This window comes from Podarcis erhardii (genome assembly GCF_964252035.2).
Source record: "Podarcis erhardii genome assembly, chromosome: 13".
NCBI classification, from domain to species: domain Eukaryota; kingdom Metazoa; phylum Chordata; class Lepidosauria; order Squamata; family Lacertidae; genus Podarcis; species Podarcis erhardii.
The window spans coordinates 4,104,370-4,125,507 of record NC_138502.1 but is presented as its reverse complement, the minus strand read 5'-3'; the positions used below and the strand labels follow the sequence as shown (position 1 = coordinate 4,125,507).

The following is a 21,138-nucleotide window of genomic DNA, read 5'->3' as shown; positions in this document are numbered from 1 at the left end:
AAAGGAACAAGGGGCATAAGAAAAGCCCTGCAGGATCAGGCCCATGCAGTCGGCAATCCTGTTCTCTCAGTGGTCGACCAGATGCCCATCATGGGGAACCCTCCGGCAGGGCCGAGTGCAAGACCATTCTCTCCCCTCCTGCAGTTTCCATCTGATGCTATACAGAAGCATTTCAGCCTCTGGCTAGTAGCCATTGATAGCCTTAAAGGTAAAGGGACCCCTGACCATTAGGTCCAGTCATGGCCGACTCTGGAGTTGCGGTGCTCATCTCGCATTACTGGCCAAGCGTACAGCTTCTGGGTCATGTGGCCAGCATGACTAAGCCGCTTCTGGCGAACCAGAGCAGCGCATGGAAACGCCGTTTACCTTCCCGCCGGAGCGGTACCTATTGATCTACTTGCACTTTGACGTGCTTTCAAACTGCTAGGTTGGCAGGAGCAGGGACCGAGCAACAGGAGCTCACTCCCATCACGGGGATTTGAAGCGCTGACCTTCTGATCCACAAGCCCTAGGCTCTGCAGTTTAACCCACAGCACCACCCGCGTCCCATTGATAGCCTTAGCCTCCAATAATTGCTCTGCTCCTCTTTTAAATCCATCCAAGGAGCGGCCTCACTCCCTCCTGTGGCAGGGAGTTTCCACAGTTTGCTGCGAAGAAGTACCTTATTTTATCCATCCTGAACCTTCCAACGTTCAGCTGCATCGAATGTCCATTTTGTTGCCCAAGGCAAAGGATAATATGCCCGCATCCCCTTCCACATAGAGAAGCACTGACTGTCGAACCTTTCTTCCGATATTAGTGATGGGGTAGCCTCACCTGAGAGGAAGAAGCAGGGCAGTGCTTGCTGCTCACTGCTCACCCCCCTGGTCTCACGTCTGCCACCCGAGGCAGCTCCCGCCCTTTGCCCGACAGCTGGGCCAGCAACCCGGGTCCAGAATGAGAATTTGAGGGCACAGAGGGCAGCTCGATGGAGGTGTTGACGCAGAGTGTGGCAGCTGTGGGGGAAATCCAAATTCCAGGCTATGGGAATTTGAAAACAAAGCTGCCACAATCAGAATGTGGTTCTTCAAATTTATGGTGCGACCACACTCAGAATACCGCATACCGTTCTGGTTGCCTTGCCTCAAAGCGGATGTTGTAGAGCTGGAAAAGGTTCAGAAAAGGGCAAGGGGATGGGGCAACTGAGGAAAGGTTTAGAGAAAAGGTGAATAAGGGCTCATCCACACTTCCTTTTGCCCCACACATTCTCAGTAAAGGTCTGCACTTTAAAGCTCCATGTCTGAGCACACGCCACTGCTTTCCCCAGGAAACCCTGCTCTTTAACGCTGAATCGGAACAAACGGCAATTTGGGTTTTCTTCTGCGGATTGCCCTTTGCTCTGATTCAGCAGTAAATAGCGGGGGTTTCTCCAGAAAAAAACCCTGGGGCAAATAAAGAGGGTTTGGACACAGCTTTAAAGTGTGGGTCTGTGCCTGGAAACATGCCACAAAAGGAAGTTTGCATGAGCCCCCAGAAGCGACATGATGGAAGTTCGTAGCATTATGCATTGTGATGGGAGTGAAGAGAAATAAAGCTTTTTTAATATATATATATTTATTTATTAAAGTTTTGAAAGTTACAGAAAGAAAAAAGAAAAAGAATTAAACATAACAAAACCATACAATACAATACAAAGACAAAAATATTACATATACATAACAAAAATAAAACAAAAACAATTAAAAAAGAAAAGAAAAAAGAAACACAACCAATACTTTCAATGTTATTAACTTTCATTTACTTGTTTCAGCAACCTCCTCACACCTCCCTTTTTTTGTATTCCACTTCGATTATTTGTTTCAGCAAATCCTTTCCATCTTCCTCAAATTTCTGTCCTATCATTTAACTTAACAAATTCTAACATTATTTTTTTCCTTTAATCCAATTACAATCTATTGTACTTAATTCTTTATAACATTTCTGCTAAAGCCATGTAACTTCATTCCAACTTCTTCCTAACATTCCTTAATTTTACAATATTTCTGTAGATAATCTTTAAATTTCTTCCAATCTTCTTCCACCAACTCTTCTCCCTGGTCTCAGATTCTGCCAGTCATTTCTGCCAATTCCATGAAGTCCATTACCTGAGAAATAAAGCTTTTCTCATGGGCGCCCACGGAACACTGGAATATTCAGGTCAGAAAAAAAATCCTTCACACAGCCCTTGTTAAACTTTGGAATGCTCTCGCACAGGACTCAGTGATGGTTGCCAAGTTGGATGGCTTTCAAAGAGGCTTAGGCAAACTCATGGGGGATGAGACTCTCTGTGGCTACTAGTCCAGGAGGGCTGCTTTAGTTGGTGCCAAAATATTGTCCAAATGTGTGTGGGGGGGGAGTCAGCTGCCCTTCCAACTTGCCTCCAAAAGGGAGCCTTGCAGAACCACCAGTCCCCCCCCCCATTCCCCTTGGGGAGAGGGGCTTCTTCCTTGCCCCCCAATTCCTCTACTCCCATCTCACCCCTATTCCATGTTCCCCACTGCACACCCTCCCCACTGATACAGACCACCCGCGTGGCTGTTTCTCCCTCCCCCATGAAGTGCTCCCCTCAACCCTCCCTCCCACCTCTCCGCGCTTAAATTCCTAAACTGCTATTACCCCAAATCCTTTCTCTCCCCCACCTTTTTTCTTTTTTATGGATGCTCTTAACTTTATCCATCATTCCTCTTTGGGTGGATTATCCGAGCCAAGAGAGAGATAGGGGGGTTAAGAGCAGCGGGGGCAACACGTGTCCCCGTTAAAAGCTTTCCGCAGCTGTCGTGGTCTTTCGTTTTTCCGCCCTCCCCCCCCCCAACTTCAGCCCCCCCCCCCAGTCACATACGCCAATCCCCGGGAGCCCAGGAGTCCTGCTGCCCCCCTCCCTCTCCCTAAGAGCTTTAGGAGGAGGAAGTGGAGGCGGCGGTCCAGAGGATGCTTTCCCCATCTCCGCCTCTGCCTGCATCTTCGCCTGCATCCCCGAGCATCCTTCCTCCTCCAACGCAGCGGGTCCCCTCGCCTCCCCACCCACAAAAAAGGCCGGCGGGGGAGGAGCCTAGCATGCAAATGAGGCCCAGCTAAACCGGGGCGAGGAGCGGCTTCCCGGACAGCAGCTGTACTGAGGGTGCCCTCCCTCTCCTCTTCCTCGCCCCCCACTGCAGCCTGGCCAGTTCCCCCCCCCCATCTCAGCACCCCTCCCGTCAAAGACGTCCCTGCCCACCCCCTTTTTGCATGCAGCTCCCCCCACAGGGAAGGAGGCTGCCAGGCGCCCACAGCCCATAAGTGCGTTGTGGGGGGGGGGACACACCTTTGGGTGTTGGGGGGTCCCCGGCTGAGCCATGCAAGTTTCCATCGCCTGCACGGAGCAGAACCTGCGGAGCCGGAGCAGCGATGACCGGCTGTGCGGCGGGGGGACGCGGGGCCAGGGCAGCGGGGGGCAAGGCAATGGGGGGTACCAACCCCCCGGCAAGGGACCCCGGCTAGCCATGGGGCCGCGGGCGCCCGGGCAGAACCTGCCCCACATCGCCTTCCTCCTGAGGGAGTCCACTGGCCGGGCCACGGGCATGAACTACAGGTAGGGGTTTTTTTTTCTGATGGGGGATGGGATATCGAGAGGGGGGGCTGGAGCGGGGGGATGGGTTTTTAGGCTGGGGGGGGGATCCATGGAGACGCCTCGCGGGGGGGTGCAGGATGGAGAGAGCTGGTGGTCTGGCATGGGACCTCACCCCTGTCCCAGAGGAAGGTTAAAGGAGTTTAAACTGCTGGGGGGGAGGCTATGGGGTTACTAAGGAGAACTCTCTGCTTGAGATTATGAGGAGGGGGGCAGAGTCGCAGTCGTTTGCAGGACACCCCACGGGAGGTGTCTGCTGCCAATGGGGGTTGCTGGAGGATGGGGTGTGGAGAGAGAGGATAGAGGATTGGGGGGGGGGGGTTCAGTCCCTTGGAAAGGGAGAAGGCGGATTCTGCAGATGAAGAAGGACCTTGCAGGGAAGACGAGATGGGGGGGGGGGGAGAGTCTCACACCACATGTGGAAGCAATATTTTTTGAGATGCTTCTTTGCAAAATTCTTGAGTGGGGGGGATGAAGAGGTGGGATTTTGGCTTTTTCTGAGGCTGGCAGCTCATCCTCTGCGACGGCGGGGGGGGGGGCTTTGTTGGGGTGCAGCTTGCGGAGGATGTGGTCCAGAGGGCAAGGAGAAGCAGGAAAGGCACGTTGGAGGGGAGCAAAATCCCAGGGACAGCTATTGGGGGGTGGGGAAAGGGGGGGAGTGTGAACTTGTCCCTTGTGGATACTTTGAGATTACGGGTCCCAGGACTCTTGGGTTCTTTGAGAAGAAATTCTGACCTACAAACAGAGATTGTGTCAGGCCAGGATCCTACCCTAAATGTTGTGGGGGGGGGAGGTAAGAGAACTAGTGGGGTGAAGGAGCAAAGATTGGGGGGGGGGTCCTGGGTAGAAAAGCTCTCCCTGAACCTCAAAAGACTGAAGGGGAAGGGGGGTTCATCTAACTCTGGATTACGCAGCGAGTTCGGTTCCTCTTAGAGGAGCTGTTTTGGAATGGGGGGTGGGGAGGCACAAAGAGGCCAAAGCAGCCCCCCCCAGTAGTTACTGCTTTCGCCCCGCCCCACCCCAAGCACAGACTCAGAACTGCACAGACGCCACACTTCCAATCTCTCTCTTCATATTTGGCATTTTAATCAAAGTTGGGTCAGATCTCTGCTAACCCCAAGGTTAATCCATTTGCTCACAAGAAAGGGTGGGTGGGGAGGAGAGAACCTTGTTGGGGGGGTGCTGTGCCTGTGAGCCAGGACGCCTGGGTTCTCTGAAACAGGGGGAGGAACATAGGATCTAGCGGGTTGGAGCAAGGAGGGGTGCATAAAGGCGGGGGAGGCAGGAACACTCCCCCCATGTACTTGTGAAAAAACTCTGGAGGTTTTTTTTAAAAAAGGAAAATTGGGAGTGTGGGGAGCCCATCACCTTTGGGAGGTCAGGGAGGGGCGTGGGGGGGGGGAGTGGTAGCTTAACACAATCTGGAGAAACCCACAATCTGCAGGTTTTGCTGGAGAGGGTTTTGTGGCGAGGGAAGAAGGTCAGGTTTGGATGCTAAAAAAAATTTATAGGGCACCCAAAATCTCTCTGCATCTGTTTTGGCGTAATGTCTGAATGTTGCAGTAATGCAGGGGTGGGCCGTGGAAGAGAAAGGAACTGGAACCCGCCCCCCCCAAGCACTCCTCAAATCTTCCCTCATTCTCATCCCAGCCCAATTTAGGCCTGTGCTATGTATAAACACCCCTCTGGCACAAGTCCTCAGACCCAGGAAGGGCAGTGAGGCCTAGTGGTGGTGTTTCATGAAGAGGCTGTTATTTCTGCTGAGTGTTTTTTGGGGGGAGGGATATATGAAAATGTGAAGGCAGGAGGACTCTGGGGTTTCCTTTTATGTGCTGTGTGTGTTTTGTGTGTGTTTTGCCTGCCTAGAAATAGGTTGTGGGGGAAGAGGGGGAGGGAGCCAGGACTCCTGAGTTTTCTGGCACAGGCGTGGAGCCGAGTGGGTTTTTGATTGAGGTTGGGATGGGCCTGGCAGGCGGCCAGGACTCCTGGGTCCAATTCCCCTGGTGCACCACAGAGTAGGGTTGTTGCTGGGGCTGGCCGGCTTCCAAACCGCCTCGTAGAGCCCATAATTGCCGCTCTGCGCCTCTGCTCAGGTTGCCCTGGGCCAGAGCCAGCCCGGTTCCGAGGTTGGAAAGCCAGATTAAAAGCAGGAGATGCTGAACTTTCAACATGTCTGTTCCTTGGGGGCTAGAGGTGATGGTCAAGGACCTCAGTTCTGCAAGAAAGAAATTAATATGTATATGTGTTTTTGTGTGTGTGTGTTCGCACAAAGGAGATTGATGTATTTATGTAAAAATACAGGTATAGTGTTCTATTTTGGGCTGCAAATTGTATTCCCGCTTCTGATCTCATTCCTCTTGAAGATGTAGATGAAAACATTGCTGAATATTTATTATTTATGTTCAGTGTTTATATCCAACCATTGCTGTGTACAGAAGGCGCCTAAGGAAGTTTATGGCATATTAAACTTTTTTATGGGGGGGGGGGGAGATAAGTGCATTGTGCAGAGGAAACCCCAAACTGAGGTTTAAGTGCATGGGGAGGGGCGATCACTACAATCAGAAGAGGGCAAAATTTGTGCTGGAGGCTGAGTGAAAGTCTTTTTCAGCTAGTGACCCCTGAGCATGTAGAGAGTGCTTTTTTGCATACCACTGAACCAGCACAAGCAGCCATCGCACATGCCATTTTCAGCACCCAATAACCACCAACAGTATCTGGACTTCGAGTGTTGCCCCCTGGAATAGGTTTTGATTACACTCAGGGAGATTGATGGATTATTAGTCACTTTATTGGGCCTCCAGGATTTGGGGGGTGGGGGGGGGTAATGCCCCCCCCTGGCCAGGTGACTGAGGGTTTTCCTGCAGGTTGACCAGCTGGCTTGAGTCACCTGGGGCTATCGCTTCCAAAGGGCCAAGCGCTCTGGATACCAGTGGCAGAAAACCCAGTCTTGCCCCTTGGCCTTTAGAGATGCTCAATATGGCTTGCACAGGAGATATTCCCTGTGCAATTGTGCCCTGGGGTTAGACAGATATATAGGACCTCAGTAACCTACCCCTCCTACCATCTGCACCCCGTTCCCTACTTGGACCAGGTAGCCCACCCTTTGCCAACCTGATGCCCTCCCCCAGGTACCTGTTTGGGGCTACAACTCCCAGCAGCCCCAGTCACCATGGGGTGTGTGGTCCCTGCGTTGCAGTCAAGCACCTTGTCTTGAAGTGTAGAGGTTATTTAGGAAGTGGGCGAGGGCTCCCCTGTCCTTTAATATGGCCTTACGATCTGGCACGGGCTCAGGGCTGGGTATGTTGTTGTTGTTTAGTCGTGTCCGCCTCTTTGTGACCCCCTGGACCAGAGCACGCCAGGCACTCCTGTCTTCCACTGCCTCCCGCAGTTTGGTCAAACTCATGCTGGTAGCTTCAAGAACACTGTCCCACCATCTCATCCTCTGCTGTCCCCTTCTCCTTGTGCCCTCCATCTTTCCCAACATCAGGGTCTTTTCCAGGGAGTCTTCTCTTCTCATGAGGTGGCCAAAGTCTTGGAGCCTCAGCTTCAGGATCTGTCCTTCCAGTGAGCCCTCAGGGCTGATTTCCTTCAGAATGGATAGGTTTGATCTTCTTGCAGTCCATGGGACTCTTAAGAGTCGCCCCCAGCACCAGAATTCAAAGGCATCAATTCTTCGACGATGAGCCTTCTTTATGGTCCAGCTCTCACTTCCATACATCACTACTGGGAAAACCAGAGCTTTAACTATACGGACCTTTGTTGGCAAGGTGATGTCTCTGCTTTTTTAGATGCTGTCTAGGTTTGTCATTGCTTTAGGGCTGGGTATATTGTTCCATGAAACCCACCTTTAGGATGTTGAGCTAGAGGACCCTTTGGTCCCGCCTCCCAACTTTAAAATTCTATGGTTCCTTCTGAGCGATTTAGGTTGTTCTGGTCCACTGGAGAGTTGTGGGGGCCCCCGCGATTGAGTTTCTGGCTTGTCTCCCCTCCACCATCTGTTTTCCACAGCTCCCTTATGGTTTAATTATGAGGCCAAGTCGCGATCCGTATCCGCGCGGCAGCTGGTGGGTAGGGGACTTTGATACTTGCCCCCGATGTGGGGAAGGGAGGAGGGAATGGGGTTGCCATAACCACCTCTCTCTCTCACCTCCCCCTGCCCCTCCAAGAGAGACCTCTGGCTCAGCAGCAGAGCATCGGGTGACGGGTTCAATTCCAGGCTGGGAGAAACTCCCACACACACTGCCATGTGAAATCCCAGAGGGTTGCTGCCAGTCTGTGCAGGTTTTTGTAGAATCATAGCATTGTAGAGTTGGAAGAGGGACCCCCATACTGCATATAACACTAATGTCTCACAGCAAATGTGATTGATCTGTAGAAAACACAACCTGAAAAAGAGACAATGCTCGTACTTTTGAAAACTTAAGAAAATTTTTAATAAAAATTATTTAAAAGAAAGTTCTTCCTGACATTTAGTCAGAATCTCCATTATTGTCATTTGGATGGCTGGGAGTGGGGTTATTGGTCTGTTTCCTTTTCCCCCCTGACTTTATTATATATTTTGTGCTTTCACATTGTATTTTTTATGCTGTCAACTACCCTGAGATCTATGGATGAAGGGGGGCGTAAAATGAAATAAATATTGAATAATGTTTGGTTCGGGTCTTACCCTCTGGGGCAGCAGAAAAACAAACTTCCTCCATCTTCAATGCGACAGACAGATTTTTCTACGAAGCTGAGCAGGGGTTTCCTGTCTGTGGTCCGTGGGGCAGCTGTGGTCTTCAGGTGGTCTTTGGTGGTACAGTGGTGCCTCGCAAGACGAAATTAATCCGTTCCGTGAGGCTCTTCGTATAGTGGTTTTTTCGTCTTGCGAAGCAAGCCCATTGACAGCTTAGCGGATTAGCGCTATTAGCGGTTTAGCGGCTTTTAGCGGATCAGCTGATAAGTGGCTTAGGAAAAGGGGGGGAGGGGGAAAACCCCGCAGGAACTCGCAAGACATTTTCGTCTTGCGAAGCAACCCCATAGGGAAATTCGTTTTGCAAAGCGCCTCCAAAACAGAAAACCATTTCGTCTAGCGGGTTTTCCGTCTTGCGAGGCGTTCGTCTTGCGGGGCACCACTGTATGTCTGTAAAAATGCAATTAAGAATCGTGCAGCACCTGCTACGGTGCATTACAACTGCCACAGAAGGCAGGAAAAGTAATAAGTGGTCTTCCGTGGAGCAAGAAAACTGCTAGTACTTTTGCAAAGCTAAGCAGGGTGTGGTCTGGTGTCGAACTGGATGGGAAACCGCATGTTGAGATTCCTGCATTGCAGGGGGTTGGACTAAATGACCCTCTAGGCTCCTTCCAGCTCGAAATACATATCTACAATTCTAAGACCCTCAGCAATTTTCAGTTGGTCTGCAGCAGTGGCGGTGATACAGAGTTTGGCATTTGAAGAGGGGTGATGAGCAAATCTCCGCCTGCTTAATGTCTGTGGGTCCTGTTCCAGCACAGGAGCAAGGGCACTGAAAGAAGTTGGCGACTGTTGTTGTTGTTTAGTCGTGTCCGCCTCTTCGTGACCCCCTGGACCAGAGCACGCCAGGCACTCCTGTCTTCCACTGCCTCCCGCAGTTTGGTCAAACTCATGCTGGGAGCTTCGAGAACACTGTCCCACCATCTCCTCTGTCATCCCCTTCTCCTTGGGCCCTCCATCCTTCCCAACATCAGGGTCTTTTCCAGGGAGTCTTCTTTTCTCATGAGGAGGCCAAAGTCTTGGAGCCTCAGCTTCAGGATGTGTCCTTCCAGTGAGCACTCAGGGCTGATTTCCTTCAGAATGGAGAGGTTTGATCTTCTTGCAGTCCATGGGACTCTCAAGAGTCTCCTCCAGCACCAGAATTCAAAAGCATCCATTCTTGGGTGATCAGCCTTCTTTATTGTCCAGCTCTCACTTCCATACATCACTACTGGGAAAACCATAGTTTACTTAACTGGCTATTTACTACAGTATATCTTTAATCTGAGCTTCTTCAAGGAGCTTAAGGCATTGAACCTTGTTCTCCTCCCTGCCCCACCCATTTCACCTTCAGAACAACCTTGCGAGGCAGGTTAGGCTGAGATAGAGAGTGACTGTGCAAGGTCCATAGCTGAGCAAGGATTTGAACCTACGCCTTCGCAGGCCTGGACAGAGACTGTGAGTAAACCTTGCCTTGAAGGTCAAAAAAAGGGAAAGGGAAGGAGAGAGATGGAAATTGCCCAAGTGATTGATCCCTACTCCTTGTTCTGTTTTTTTTTTTTAAAAAAAATAATTTTTTTTAATTTTACAACATAAACAAAAAACAAACAAACATAACACGACTTCCCCATACCTCCCCTTCACTGCATCCTTGTTTTAAATTTTTTTAGCAATCCTTCATCCATTTTTATATTTAATTCTCTTTAAAATTTTCTTAAGCTTAAATTTTTACAGCTGTAATTCTTTATATCAAATCCCTTGACATCTTAACATTCCGAAATTTTACAACAATTTTTAAGATAAATTTTAAATTTTTTCCAGTCCTCTTCCACTGTCTCTCTCCTCTGGTCACGAATTCTGCCGGTCATCTCTGCCAGTCCCATAAATTCAGTCACCTACTCCTTGTTCTGTGGAAAGAGCACGACTTACTGGGTTTAACAGGAAAATGCAGAGGCTCAGAACTATTTGCAAGTCATCCTGGAGAGCCCCTTCTCATTCTCCAGTGTGTCGCTATGATGAAACGCACTCTGTGCATGCTCCATGGCACTGCCTTTAATACTGACCCGTGTTTTTAGAACCTGGCTTGTTTTTCAACTTCTAAGTTGTTTTGAACTGTTTTGAATATTGCGCTTTGTTAGCGTAGCCTGCCCAGGGACATTAGGGTGAAGGGTGGGAAACAAACAAACAATCATACATTCAGCCGTGCTGTAGTAGCTTATCTCACAGCTTTTGGGGGGCTTCTTCTACAACAACCTTACTAATATTAGTGCAACCGTTGAGCAGCCTTTGTCCAAAGAGCTCTGCAGCGACAACCTCCAACTTGTTGTTGTTGTTGTTTAGTCGTTTAGTTGTGTCCGACTCTTTGTGACCCCCTGGATCAGAGCACGCCAGGCCCTCCTGTCTTCCACTGCCTCCCGCAGTTTGGTCAGACTCATGCTGGTCGCTTTGAGAACACTGTCCCACCATCTCGTCCTCCGTCGTCCCCTTCTCCTTGTGCCCTCCATCTTTCCCAGCATCAGGGTCTTTTCCAGGGAGTCTTCTCTTCTTCTGAGGTGGCCAAAGTCTTGGAGCCTCAGCTTCAGGATCTGTCCTTCCAGTGAGCACTCAGGGCTGATTTCCTTCAGAATGGAGAGGTTTGATCTTCTTGCAGTCCATGGGACTCTCAAGAGTCTCCTCCAGCACCAGAATTCAAAAGCATCCATTCTTGGGCGATCAGCCTTCTTTATGGTCCAGCTCTCACTTCCATACATCACTACTGGGAAAACCATAGCCTGAACTATATGGGCCTTTGTTGGCAAACTTAAATGGCTTTAAAAGAGGATTGGACAAAATCATGGAGGAGAGGGCTCTTGAATGGCAATGCTTTTCGCTGGAAACCAAAGGAAGGGAGAGGGGCTCTGGCTGACCACTGTGAGAACAGAATTCTGGACTAGATGGGCCACTGGCCTGAATCATAGAATCGGAAGGGACCTCCAAAGGTTATCCAGTCCAACCCCCTGCAAAGCCGGAATCTTCTTGTGTTCTTATCTCTGCTCCACCCCAGAAGTAGTGCCAGAGGCAGCAGCTGAACCCACCCCTGCCCTTCGCCCCACTGCCATTTCCTCTAAAGTCCTGCTCACCCCCACCCCCTCCCCATTATCTCAATAGCAGAAGCTCCCAGCCATCGGCTGCAGTGACCCCATTTCCAAGCCCCGAGCTCAGGCTCCCATCTATTTTTATCCTCCGTTAACCGCTCACAGCGGTGGCTCCGCTGGTTAACGAAGCTGCGAGAGGCGCGCTGGGCAGACGGCAGCGCTAATGAACACGAAGCGGAGGGGGAAAGCGAGGCTCTGAGAGGGAGCCGGACACCTCCCAGGGCGCTTGGTGCAGTCACTCGGGGGAAAGTGCCCGCGAGAGGAACCCAGGAGTCCTGGCTGTGCTCGCTTGCAGATTCGTCACTCAGCCGATTTGCACAATGAACCAGTTAAGAGAGATTAAGTCCACCCTGGATTGCATTTTTGTGATGCAGGCAACTAATGCCAAAATGTAATTCAGGAGATGAAACTTGGGCACCGGATGATCATCATCGTACCAGCATTACAAAATTCCAGCTGTTTTCTACTCAGTCTTCACCAATACTTTATCAAGCCCTGACCAAGCCTTCACCTATGTCTTGGAAGGTGCAAGTTCCCCCAGTTAGCAGAACCATATGCTGCAAAGTTTTGCTAAGATGTACCATCTCACATTGGGATGTGGGTGGCGCTGTGGGTTAAACCACAGAGCCTAGGACTTGCCGATCAGAAGGTTGGCGGTTCAAATCCCTGCGACAGGGTGAGCTCCCGCTGCTCGGTCCCTGCTCCTGCCAACCTAGCAGTTTGAAAGCACGTCAAAGTAGATAAATAGGTACCACTCTGGCGGGAAGTTAAACGGCGTTTCCGTGCACTGCTCTGGTTCGACATGACCTGGAAGCTGTACGCCGGCTCCCTCGGCCAGTAAAGCGAGATGAGTGCCACAACCCCAGAGTTGGTCACAACTGGAGACCTAATGGTCAGGGGTCCCTTTACCTTTACCTTTTTACCATCTCACATTAGAGGTAAGGAATAGCATGTTTGAATGGTCTCTCACATAAATAGTCTTCTGCATATGCTGCCTCTTTTTCGGTGCCCTTTCGGACGCAGCAGCGGTTGGAGTGTTGATGGGCGTCCTGGTGCATGTGCTCTGCTTGGCGCAAGCTAAGAGGTGGCACGAGCAGGCTTGGATCGATATGTTGCTCTGTAGAGTGGAAGGAAAATGATATGTTTGAGGAAGCAGAGTTTCAGATGTGCTCTAGCGAGGCATGCTGCTACAGCCTAGACCAGTGGTTCCCAATTGGGGGTCCGGGGGTCTACAGAACACAGGGAGGAGGTCCGCGGCACCATCCCCTGCCAGGGACTCACTTATCTTGTTAATTGCACAGTGAAAGCCACCATAATAATCCAAGGATCACTAAGCCTCTGCCCGTGACCAGGGCCTGCTTGCTGGCAGGGGGGAAACCTGTGAGTTTCTGGGTGGCAAGTGAGCTGGGATTGGGTACAAACATCTGATACAGTTTCTTTGGGCTCTTGCAGAGAGAGAGAGAGAGAGAGAGCGCTCCATGGGATGTGTTCACATGCTTACCAGTTTTTTTAAAAAATCTAAGGGTTGCTTCAGGATCCGTCCTTCCAGTGAGCACTCAGGGCTGATTTCCTTAAGAATGGATGCATTTGATCTTCTTGCAGTCCATGGGACTCTCAAGAGTCTCCTCCAGCACCAGAATTCAAAAGCATCCATTCTTTGGCGATCAGCCTTCTTTACAGTCCAGCTCTCACTTCCATACATCACTACCGGGGAAAACCATGGCTTTAACTAAACGTCCTACTGTCTAGGGGTAGGCAATTTGTGGAAATATCACAAATTTTATGGTCTGTTGGTGTGTTTTTTTGGTTGTTGTTTTTTTACTATGCCTAAGATCCTTTGCTTATTAGGGGCCACCCCACATTTTCTTCAAAAAATTGCTTTGCACAGACCATATAGAGTTATCAAAATTTTCTTTTTTTTTTTATAAATATTTATTAAGGTTTTTAAATATAAATGCACACATAATAAACAATCTTACTTCTTTTACAACAATTTCAACACTTCTTTGGACTCCCTCACGTCTCCCGCTCCCATTTACATCGTTAAAAATTTTTTCCAAACAAATTATCAACTTGTTTACAATCTCATGTCCACTCATTCAAATATAATCTAGCACTTCTTCCAAAATTTTTTTATATTTTCTTTAGTCTCACTTATCATCAAATTTAAATCTAGTTTAGTGGTGGCCAATTTTTTATAATCTAGCATCCTTCTTAACATTCAACCAAATTACAATGTTTTTGTAAATACATCTTAAATTTCTCCCAGTCTTCCTCCATCTTCTCTTCTCCCAGATCACGGATTCTGCCGGTCATCTCGGCCAGTTGCATATAGTCCATCAGCTGCATCTGCCACTCTTCCAGTGTGGGTAGATCTTGAGTTTTCCAGTTTTGAGTTATCAAAATTTTCAAAAGTAAGGGGCCCGTGGTTTGGCTTTTGAAAAATCGGGGGTCCTCAGTAATTAGCTAATTGGGAACCACCAATCTCTCCCTTGTCCCAGTTTGCTTAACTTTACACTTAATGTAAAATAAAACGAACCCAGTTTCCCCCTCATCGGCAGGCCTTCTCCTAGAAGCCCCCCTTGCTGTGTTATCTGTTGGATTTGATGGAAATGTCCTTGGGGGAGAGACTGTGTTGCTCTGTGCTGATATTAGTATTAGTATTTCATAAACGTTCTACACTCCTTGATTGCAGGAAGAACCTCAAAGCAGTTTGCAAAAAAAAAAAGAAAAGAAAAAAAAAAGAAAAAGGAATAAAATGAGCACTAAGAATTATTTACAACACTAGAAAGTTGTAACTTACAGAAAGTTGAAACGCTAAACAAGTTGAAACTCACCTCGGCTTTCTAAGCACCTGGGTAGGCTTGTCTAAACAATATTTTTTTCCAGCAGGGAGTTCCAAGGAGCAGTTCTTGCAGATGCAGAAAGGGTGTTATGCGGGACCTGTAAAAGTGCCAATTCAGCAGATTGAAGCAGTCTGGTGGGCTCGTGTGGGGATAATAATAATAATAATAATAATAATAATAATAATAATAATAATGGTTGTTATTATTACTTAATGCATTTTTATCTCACCTTTCTTCCAAGTTGGGAATCAAGGCAGCTTGCGACATTTATAAAGTAAAGGTAAAGGGACCCCTGACCATTAGGTGCAGTCGTGGCCGACTCTGGGGTTGCGGTGCTCATCTCACTTTATTGGCCGAGGGAGCCGGCGTACAGTTTCCGGGTCATGTGGCCAGCATGACTAAGCTGCTTCTGGTGAACCAGAGCAGCACACGGAAACGCCGTTTACCTTCCCACCGGAGTGGTACCTATTTATCTACTTGCACTTTGTGCTTTCGAACTGCTAGGTTGGCAGGAGCAGGGACCAAGCAACGGGAGCTCACCCCGTCGCAGGGATTTGAACTGCCGACCTTCTGATCGGCAAGTCCTAGGGCCTGTGGTTTAACCCACAGTACCACCTGCGTCCCGACATATTTTTATATATACATATATATAAACTTTATAAAATACTGTTGTGGGTTTGGAGGGGAAGTTTAGATTTTGGCCTGAGTCCCTTCCAATTCTGGGGGGTTATGTACTCTGTGAGGGTCAGACTCTATCAGAGCAACTACTCTATCCCAAACTTAAAAATGGAAAGCATAATGCTGGCGGTCAACAAAAGAGGTTTAAAGACCGTCTCAAGGCAAATCTTTAAAAAAGTGTAATATAAACACCAACAATTGGGAAGCACTTGCCTGTGAGCGCTCCACTTGGAGAACAGCCTTTGAAGACACTCGAACTCAGGACGCAAGGGAGAAACATGCTAAGAGGAAGGCACGCTTGGCAAATACACACCGTGATCAACTCCCGCCCAGAAACCAATGTCCCCACTGTGGAAGGACGTGTGGATCCAGAATTGGCCTCCACAGTCACTTATGGACTCACTGTCAAAACTGTGTTTATGGAAGACAATCTTACTCAGCTACGAGGGGTTGCCAAAGAAGAAGAAGAAGAAGAAGAAGGTTGCTGAAGGTCAGAGGAGGTTGCTGAAGTGGTCAGACAAGTTTGTAAGGCAGTGACCTTAACTGGCTACTTCAGTGTCCTCATCAACATCCCCAAAGAATTGAATTGGTTGCAAGAGCCCCAACTAAGTGATGCCCCCCCCTCCAGTCAAATGGGTGGGCTTTTCCTCCACCTGCCTCCTCTAGTTGCTAGTAGCCAGAGCTGTGTATGAGTGGGCAGGATAAAGGCTGGGAGCTGGAGGCACAGAGACCTACTTGCTTTGTGCTGGATGCAAAGCTGCGACTTAAAGAGAAGGAATATCTTTGGGGGCATTAATGCTGCGAGCCGTTCATCTTGTGCTCAGATTGTAAACAGGTGTGAAAAAAACCATATATCCTAAGGCTCTGCTGACCTTCGTTCCAAGAAAACTGAACTCTGGGCAGGTGCTGGAATTCCTGGAATTTCACGCTGCTGGGAGATTGTGGTGGTGCGTAACAACACAAAGGCAGAAAAGCCATAGTTAAAATACGTCAGAACTCATTTAGAACCAGCAAATAAAATGTAGTTTGCCCTGGCAGCATCGTCTGGAGCTTGGTTTTCTGAACGGAGAGGTCTTAGCTTGCTGGCAGAAGGAAAGCAAGGAGGAAGCAGTCTAACCTCTCTTGGGAGGGAATTTCACAATACGGGAGCCACCACCAAAAAGGCTCTCTCTTGTGTCACCACCAGCCATGCCTCTGATGTTGATGGGACTGAGAGAAGGTGCTCACTCAAGGATTTTGTCACCTGGGATGGTTTGTATAGGGAGATGGATATATGTTTACAGGACCCAGCATACAGTTATATGAAATCTCCAGTGGTAACGCAATATTGCGAGAGCATGTCACTTGTAGGATTCCAAGAGGCTCCCACACAGCAAAACATTTATCTTAATTTTGGTTTCTCCTGGATTGAAGTTCTTCCTTTTTCCTTTTTTGCAGGAACCTTGGCAAATCAGGGCTTCGCGTTTCCTGTCTCGGCCTGGGTGAGTTCATGGGAGAAGGGGGACACTAGGAATGGCAGGGGGTTGCAATATGTCTGCTTTGGGGTAGTAATGCGGGGAGGGCAGTTTGTACGTGCTCAGAGGCACTCTTCACAAGCCCCAAGGCCATCATCTGCCAGAGCGTTCCTTGACATCAGCAAGCCCCCCTTCAGATTATCCTGTGTCCAGTGGGCTCATTTGCTGGGATGGGGCCTTTCACAGTGGCTCTTGGGTAGAGCTAGGAGTGTGGCCTGGCTGCGCCTATCCGTCTCAAGATCTTGATTTCTCCCCTTGCAGGTACTTGGGTAACATTTGGGTCACAGATCTCAGATGAGGTAAGTCCGAGCCCCATGCCCCATCTACCCTCCTCCCTTCTGGAGATTTTCCTGCCAGCCATTATTTGACGCTTATCTCCCTCTCTCGTTTTTTTTCGAGATGGCGGAAAATGTGCTCACCATCGCTTATGAGAACGGGGTCAACCTCTTTGACACGGCCGAGGTCTATGCTTCTGGCAAGTATGTCTGGCTGTTCCGCCCTCGGCTCTTTGCAGGATTGCTGCCACCTTTCTGCCTGCGCCTCAAATAGCCCTGTGTGACAGGGAGAAATTCAACAGGGGAAGCTGCATTCCCACACTGGAGGAAGCTATGCCTTCTGAATTTCTGCCTGCCCCGCAGCTGGCAACCCTAGGCTGTGGCCATCTTTATTCTGAGCTGCATGACATGAACGAGTCTCTCTGGGGTTGGAAGGGGAATCATAGGGGTCTTGGCACTTGCATTCCCCCTGCCAAGTCACTCTCAGTAACTACCGTATTTTTCGCTCTATAGGACGCACTTTTTCCACTCCAAAAAAGGGAAAATGTTTATGCATTCTATGGAGCGAATGCAGGCTCCTTGGCTTCAGCGATAGCAACGCGAAGCCTTCGAAGCGCAGAGGGAGAGCTGCCCCCGCGAGCTGCTCCAGAGGCTTCGCGTTGCTTTCGCTGAAGCCTGGAAAGCGAGAGGGGTCGGTGCGCACCAACCCCTCTCGCTCTCCAGGCTTCAGGGATAGCCGCCTGCAGCCTTCAGAGTGCAGTGCGAGTTCCCGCTGTGCTCTGCAGGCTTCAGCTTTCTTTCGCTGAAGCCAGGAGAGTCTTGCTCTCCCGGCTTAAGCAAAAGAACCTGAGGCCTGCGGAGCGCAGTGGGAACTCGCACTACGCTCTGAAGGCATCAGGGGCTTCGGGATCCTTTTGCTGAAGCCGGGAGAGCAAGACTCTCCCAGTTTCAGCAGAGAGAGAGAGCTGCGCAGCGCCCCTTCAGCCAAGCGGGAGGAGAAATGGAAGGGGCTCCGTTTCTCCTGCCGCTTCACTGAAGGGGCGCTGAGCAGAGAGGGGGAGAAATTTTTTTTCTTGTTCTCCCTCTCTAAAACAAGGTGCGTCCTATGGTCGGGTGCGTCCTATAGAGCGAAAAATACGGTAATTTCACTAGAAGAAGGCCCTGAAACCGCAAATCTGGGAGCCAACCCATCTGATTTATCGGCCCAGCCTTCCTAGGCAGTGGTAGAAGAGAGGTACTCTTCCCATGCTCAGAAGCCCTCTCACCTTTACTCTTCTCTGTGTGGCCTGTTCTAAGTTTGAGACCTGGCTTGATGGCTGGGGATAAGGAAATACCCCGAGTGTGAAATCTTCCCCTTCCCTACGGATTACAGTAAATTCAGCCCTTGCTGTCCTGTGTGACTTCTGCCCGCCAGACATGTCCAAAGTAAAGAGCTGTCTCAAGGCTTTTCAGAATGCAGTAATTAAGGCCCCGTGACATGATTCTGTCAGGCTGAATTTGGGGGCTAGCTGGCCCTGAAGGAAGGCAAGTTGGGACAGGGATGCAACCTGCCACAGGGTGATGTAAAGTGATTGGGAGAGTGAGATCATTTGAATGGAGGACGCAGGCAGCGTCTCCTTGCGCCAGCAACAGCAGGGGCTTCCATAGATCAGGAATGTAGACAATTCAACAACAGCAATCCCCAGAGATGGCCAGAGCAAACAATGCAAAATATTGGGGAGCGGGGAGAGAAATCTATGACATTTCATCAAATTTTGAAATGTAGTATATTCCATATCAGAGTTCCGCAGCTGTTACTATCTTAGTTGGCTGCAGTTACAACAACAAAAAGTATTGTGGCTACCTTAAAGATGAACAGATTTATTGCAGCATCAGCTTTCGTGAACTAGCAGAGGACATTGTCAGATGCAGCTAGCATGGCGTGTTGAATTCATCTGCCATATTTATATGATGGATGGGATGCTAGCAGTGGGGGCCGAGTAGGATTGGCTCAGCTGCGTTCAAGCCCAGCATGGAAAATGTCTCGCCTCTCTAACTTTGCTGTGCTGGTTTGATACCTGGGAAAGAGAAAGAGGCCTATAGTCTCAGTTGAGCCCCAAACAAATATAATCAAATTTGTAGATATACCATCTAGTTCATGAATCCCGCACTGACATTTCCCTTGAAAGCTTTTTAAATAAAATCTATACACCAGTTGATTGTTGTTGTTCAAAAAACCCCTCAAAGTGCTTTACAATAAAATTATCAGTCAAAACAACCATTTAAAGCATTCAAATGATATAATCAGCAATAAACTAAAAACAAATTAAAACGTACACCAGCATTCCACATGTGTGGGTAGGCTTGTCTAAACAAAAAATACTTTTAGCAGGTGTTGAAAAGAGTACATCTGCCTGATGACAATAGGCAGGGAGTTCCAGAGTTCATAGAATCCTAGAGTTGGAAGAGACCACAAGGGCCATGGAGTCCAACCCCCTGCCAAGCAGGAAACACCATCAGAGCACTCCTGACATATGGTTGTCAAGCCTCTGCTTAAAGACCTCCAAAGAAGGAGACTCCACCACACTCCTTGGCAGCAAATTCCACTGTCAAACAGCTCTTACTGTCAGGAAGTTCTTCCTAATGTTTAGGTGGAATCTTCTTTCTTGTTAGGTGCTGCCATCCGAAAAGACTGGTTTCTTATAAATGTGGAAGGGGTAACAGTGCCAGTTCTGATGGGAAGCCGACTTTCAGCTCAGCAGCAAAGTTGCCCTTGAGAAACTGAAATATTTTCCCAATAAAATATGGCAGTGAGAGTAAACAACTTCAAGGCCCATCAGTACAGATCACCAAGCCAAAAAAAAAATAAACCCCTGTGCTTGACACTGATTGCATCTGAAGCTGTTCCTTTGCAGTTTGCTTGTGATCCTTATTGCTGGAAGGCGGAAAAAAAAAAAAAAATTCACCCTGCAAGGTAGAAACCATCTGCTGGCTTTGTGTCCACGCTGAAGGCCATTTTGTCAGTTGCTCTTTTCAGTCCTTTTTTTTGGGGGGGGGGGAGAGGGATTTCTTGTTCTAAGTCCCACCAGATGATTGGAAGTAGATATTAAAAGTAATTTATTTGATGAATTTCTGAGGAGTCAACCAGGTGTGTGTGTGTGTGTGTGTACTGTATATACACATATATACATATATATATATATATATATATATATACATAAAATTCTGTCTTTTTTTATTCAGAGCAGAAAAAACATTGGGGAATATCTTGAAGAGCAAAGGATGGAGGTAAACACACACATACGTTTGCTACTTATTGATTTCCTAAAATGTACCGTATTTTTCGTCCCATAGGACGCTCTGTTCCATAGGACGCACCTACTTTTTTGGGGGGGAAATAAAGGAAAAAAAATTTCCTTTATTCCCCCCCCCAAAAAACCAGGTCGGGGAACAGTGGGATGGCGCTGCTGCGCCTCCCCGCTGTCCCCCGAGCTTGTGGGGCTGGCCGGTGTCTGCCTGGCGCGAGGGGCACTCTGCTTCAGGGCGCCCCACGCGCCCCCTGGTGCGCAAGGCTTGCCGACACCTGCGCGAAGCATGGGGCATCCTCCGGAGGGCGCCCCGTGCTCCGCACTGCAGGCTGCCGTCTGCAAGCCTTGCGCACCCAGGGGGAGATCCCCCGGGTGTGCAAGGCTTGCGGACACCTGCGCGGAGCACGGGGGGTCCCCCGGAGGGCGCCCCGTGCTCTGCGCTGCCGGCTGCCGCCCGCAAGCCTTGCACGCCTGGGGGAACTCCCCCCCAGGTGTGCAAGGCTTGCGGATAGCTTCCTGGAGCCTGGAGAGCGAGAGACGTCGGTGCGCACCGACGCCTCTCGCTCTCCAGGCTTCAGCGAAAGCCTGCATTCGCCCCATAGGACGCACACACATTTCCCCTTCATTTTTGGAGGTGAAAAAGTGCGTCCTATAGGGCGAAAAATACGGTATACACCATTTGATTGTAAACAAAAATTCAAAGCAATTAATGTTGTATTATTTTATTGTTGTTAGCCACCCTGAGCCTGGCTTTGGCTGGGGAGGGGGGGATATAAATAAAAAATTATTATTATTATTATTATTAAAAGAGTTAACCAGTTGAAATGGAAACATAATGAACATTCTGTTATCTATATAACGGGATTTACACTCTTTGGAGAGCGGGGTGGCTTGTCTTTGGTTGATGATATACAGTATTTGTAACTGTGTATATCTGAGAATCAATCAGATAGGCTAATGAGAGAGAATTGACCAAATTATTGGTATAAGCAATTATGTAATAAATCATTCAAAAAATTTAAAACAGCAGTACAATAAAAACACACCAGCATTTGAGATATCTCAGTAGGT

General features: G+C 48.9%; 2 protein-coding genes and 1 long non-coding RNA gene across 5 annotated transcripts in view; 1 reads left to right on the top strand and 2 right to left on the bottom strand.

Moving 5' to 3' along the window:
* The window catches only part of GUCY2D (guanylate cyclase 2D, retinal), a 129,264-nt gene extending 120,057 nt beyond the window's left edge, over nt 1-9,207 (bottom strand). The window contains exon 1 of the mRNA XM_081835615.1: nt 9,145-9,207. The gene's annotated coding sequence lies outside the window, so the exon portion shown is untranslated. The remainder of the gene's footprint in view (nt 1-9,144) is intronic.
* The window catches only part of KCNAB3 (potassium voltage-gated channel subfamily A regulatory beta subunit 3), a 34,395-nt gene continuing 16,163 nt past the window's right edge, over nt 2,907-21,138 (top strand). Inside the window, exons 1-5 of one of the 2 annotated variants that reach the window (XM_081835748.1) lie at nt 2,907-3,586; nt 16,429-16,472; nt 16,767-16,804; nt 16,905-16,984; nt 20,003-20,047. In XM_081835748.1, the coding sequence (XP_081691874.1) occupies nt 3,351-3,586; nt 16,429-16,472; nt 16,767-16,804; nt 16,905-16,984; nt 20,003-20,047 (443 nt within the window). In that variant the 5' untranslated portion in view covers nt 2,907-3,350. The remainder of the gene's footprint in view (nt 3,587-16,428; nt 16,473-16,766; nt 16,805-16,904; nt 16,985-20,002; nt 20,048-21,138) is intronic. The other variant, XM_081835749.1, reaches the window with a different exon arrangement.
* The window catches only part of LOC309326840, a 42,937-nt gene continuing 34,134 nt past the window's right edge, over nt 12,336-21,138 (bottom strand). For both annotated transcript variants that reach the window (XR_014150375.1, XR_014150376.1), the window contains 2 exons: nt 14,305-14,444; nt 12,336-12,584 (listed from right to left, as the gene is read on the bottom strand). This is a non-coding gene — a long non-coding RNA (uncharacterized lncRNA). The remainder of the gene's footprint in view (nt 12,585-14,304; nt 14,445-21,138) is intronic.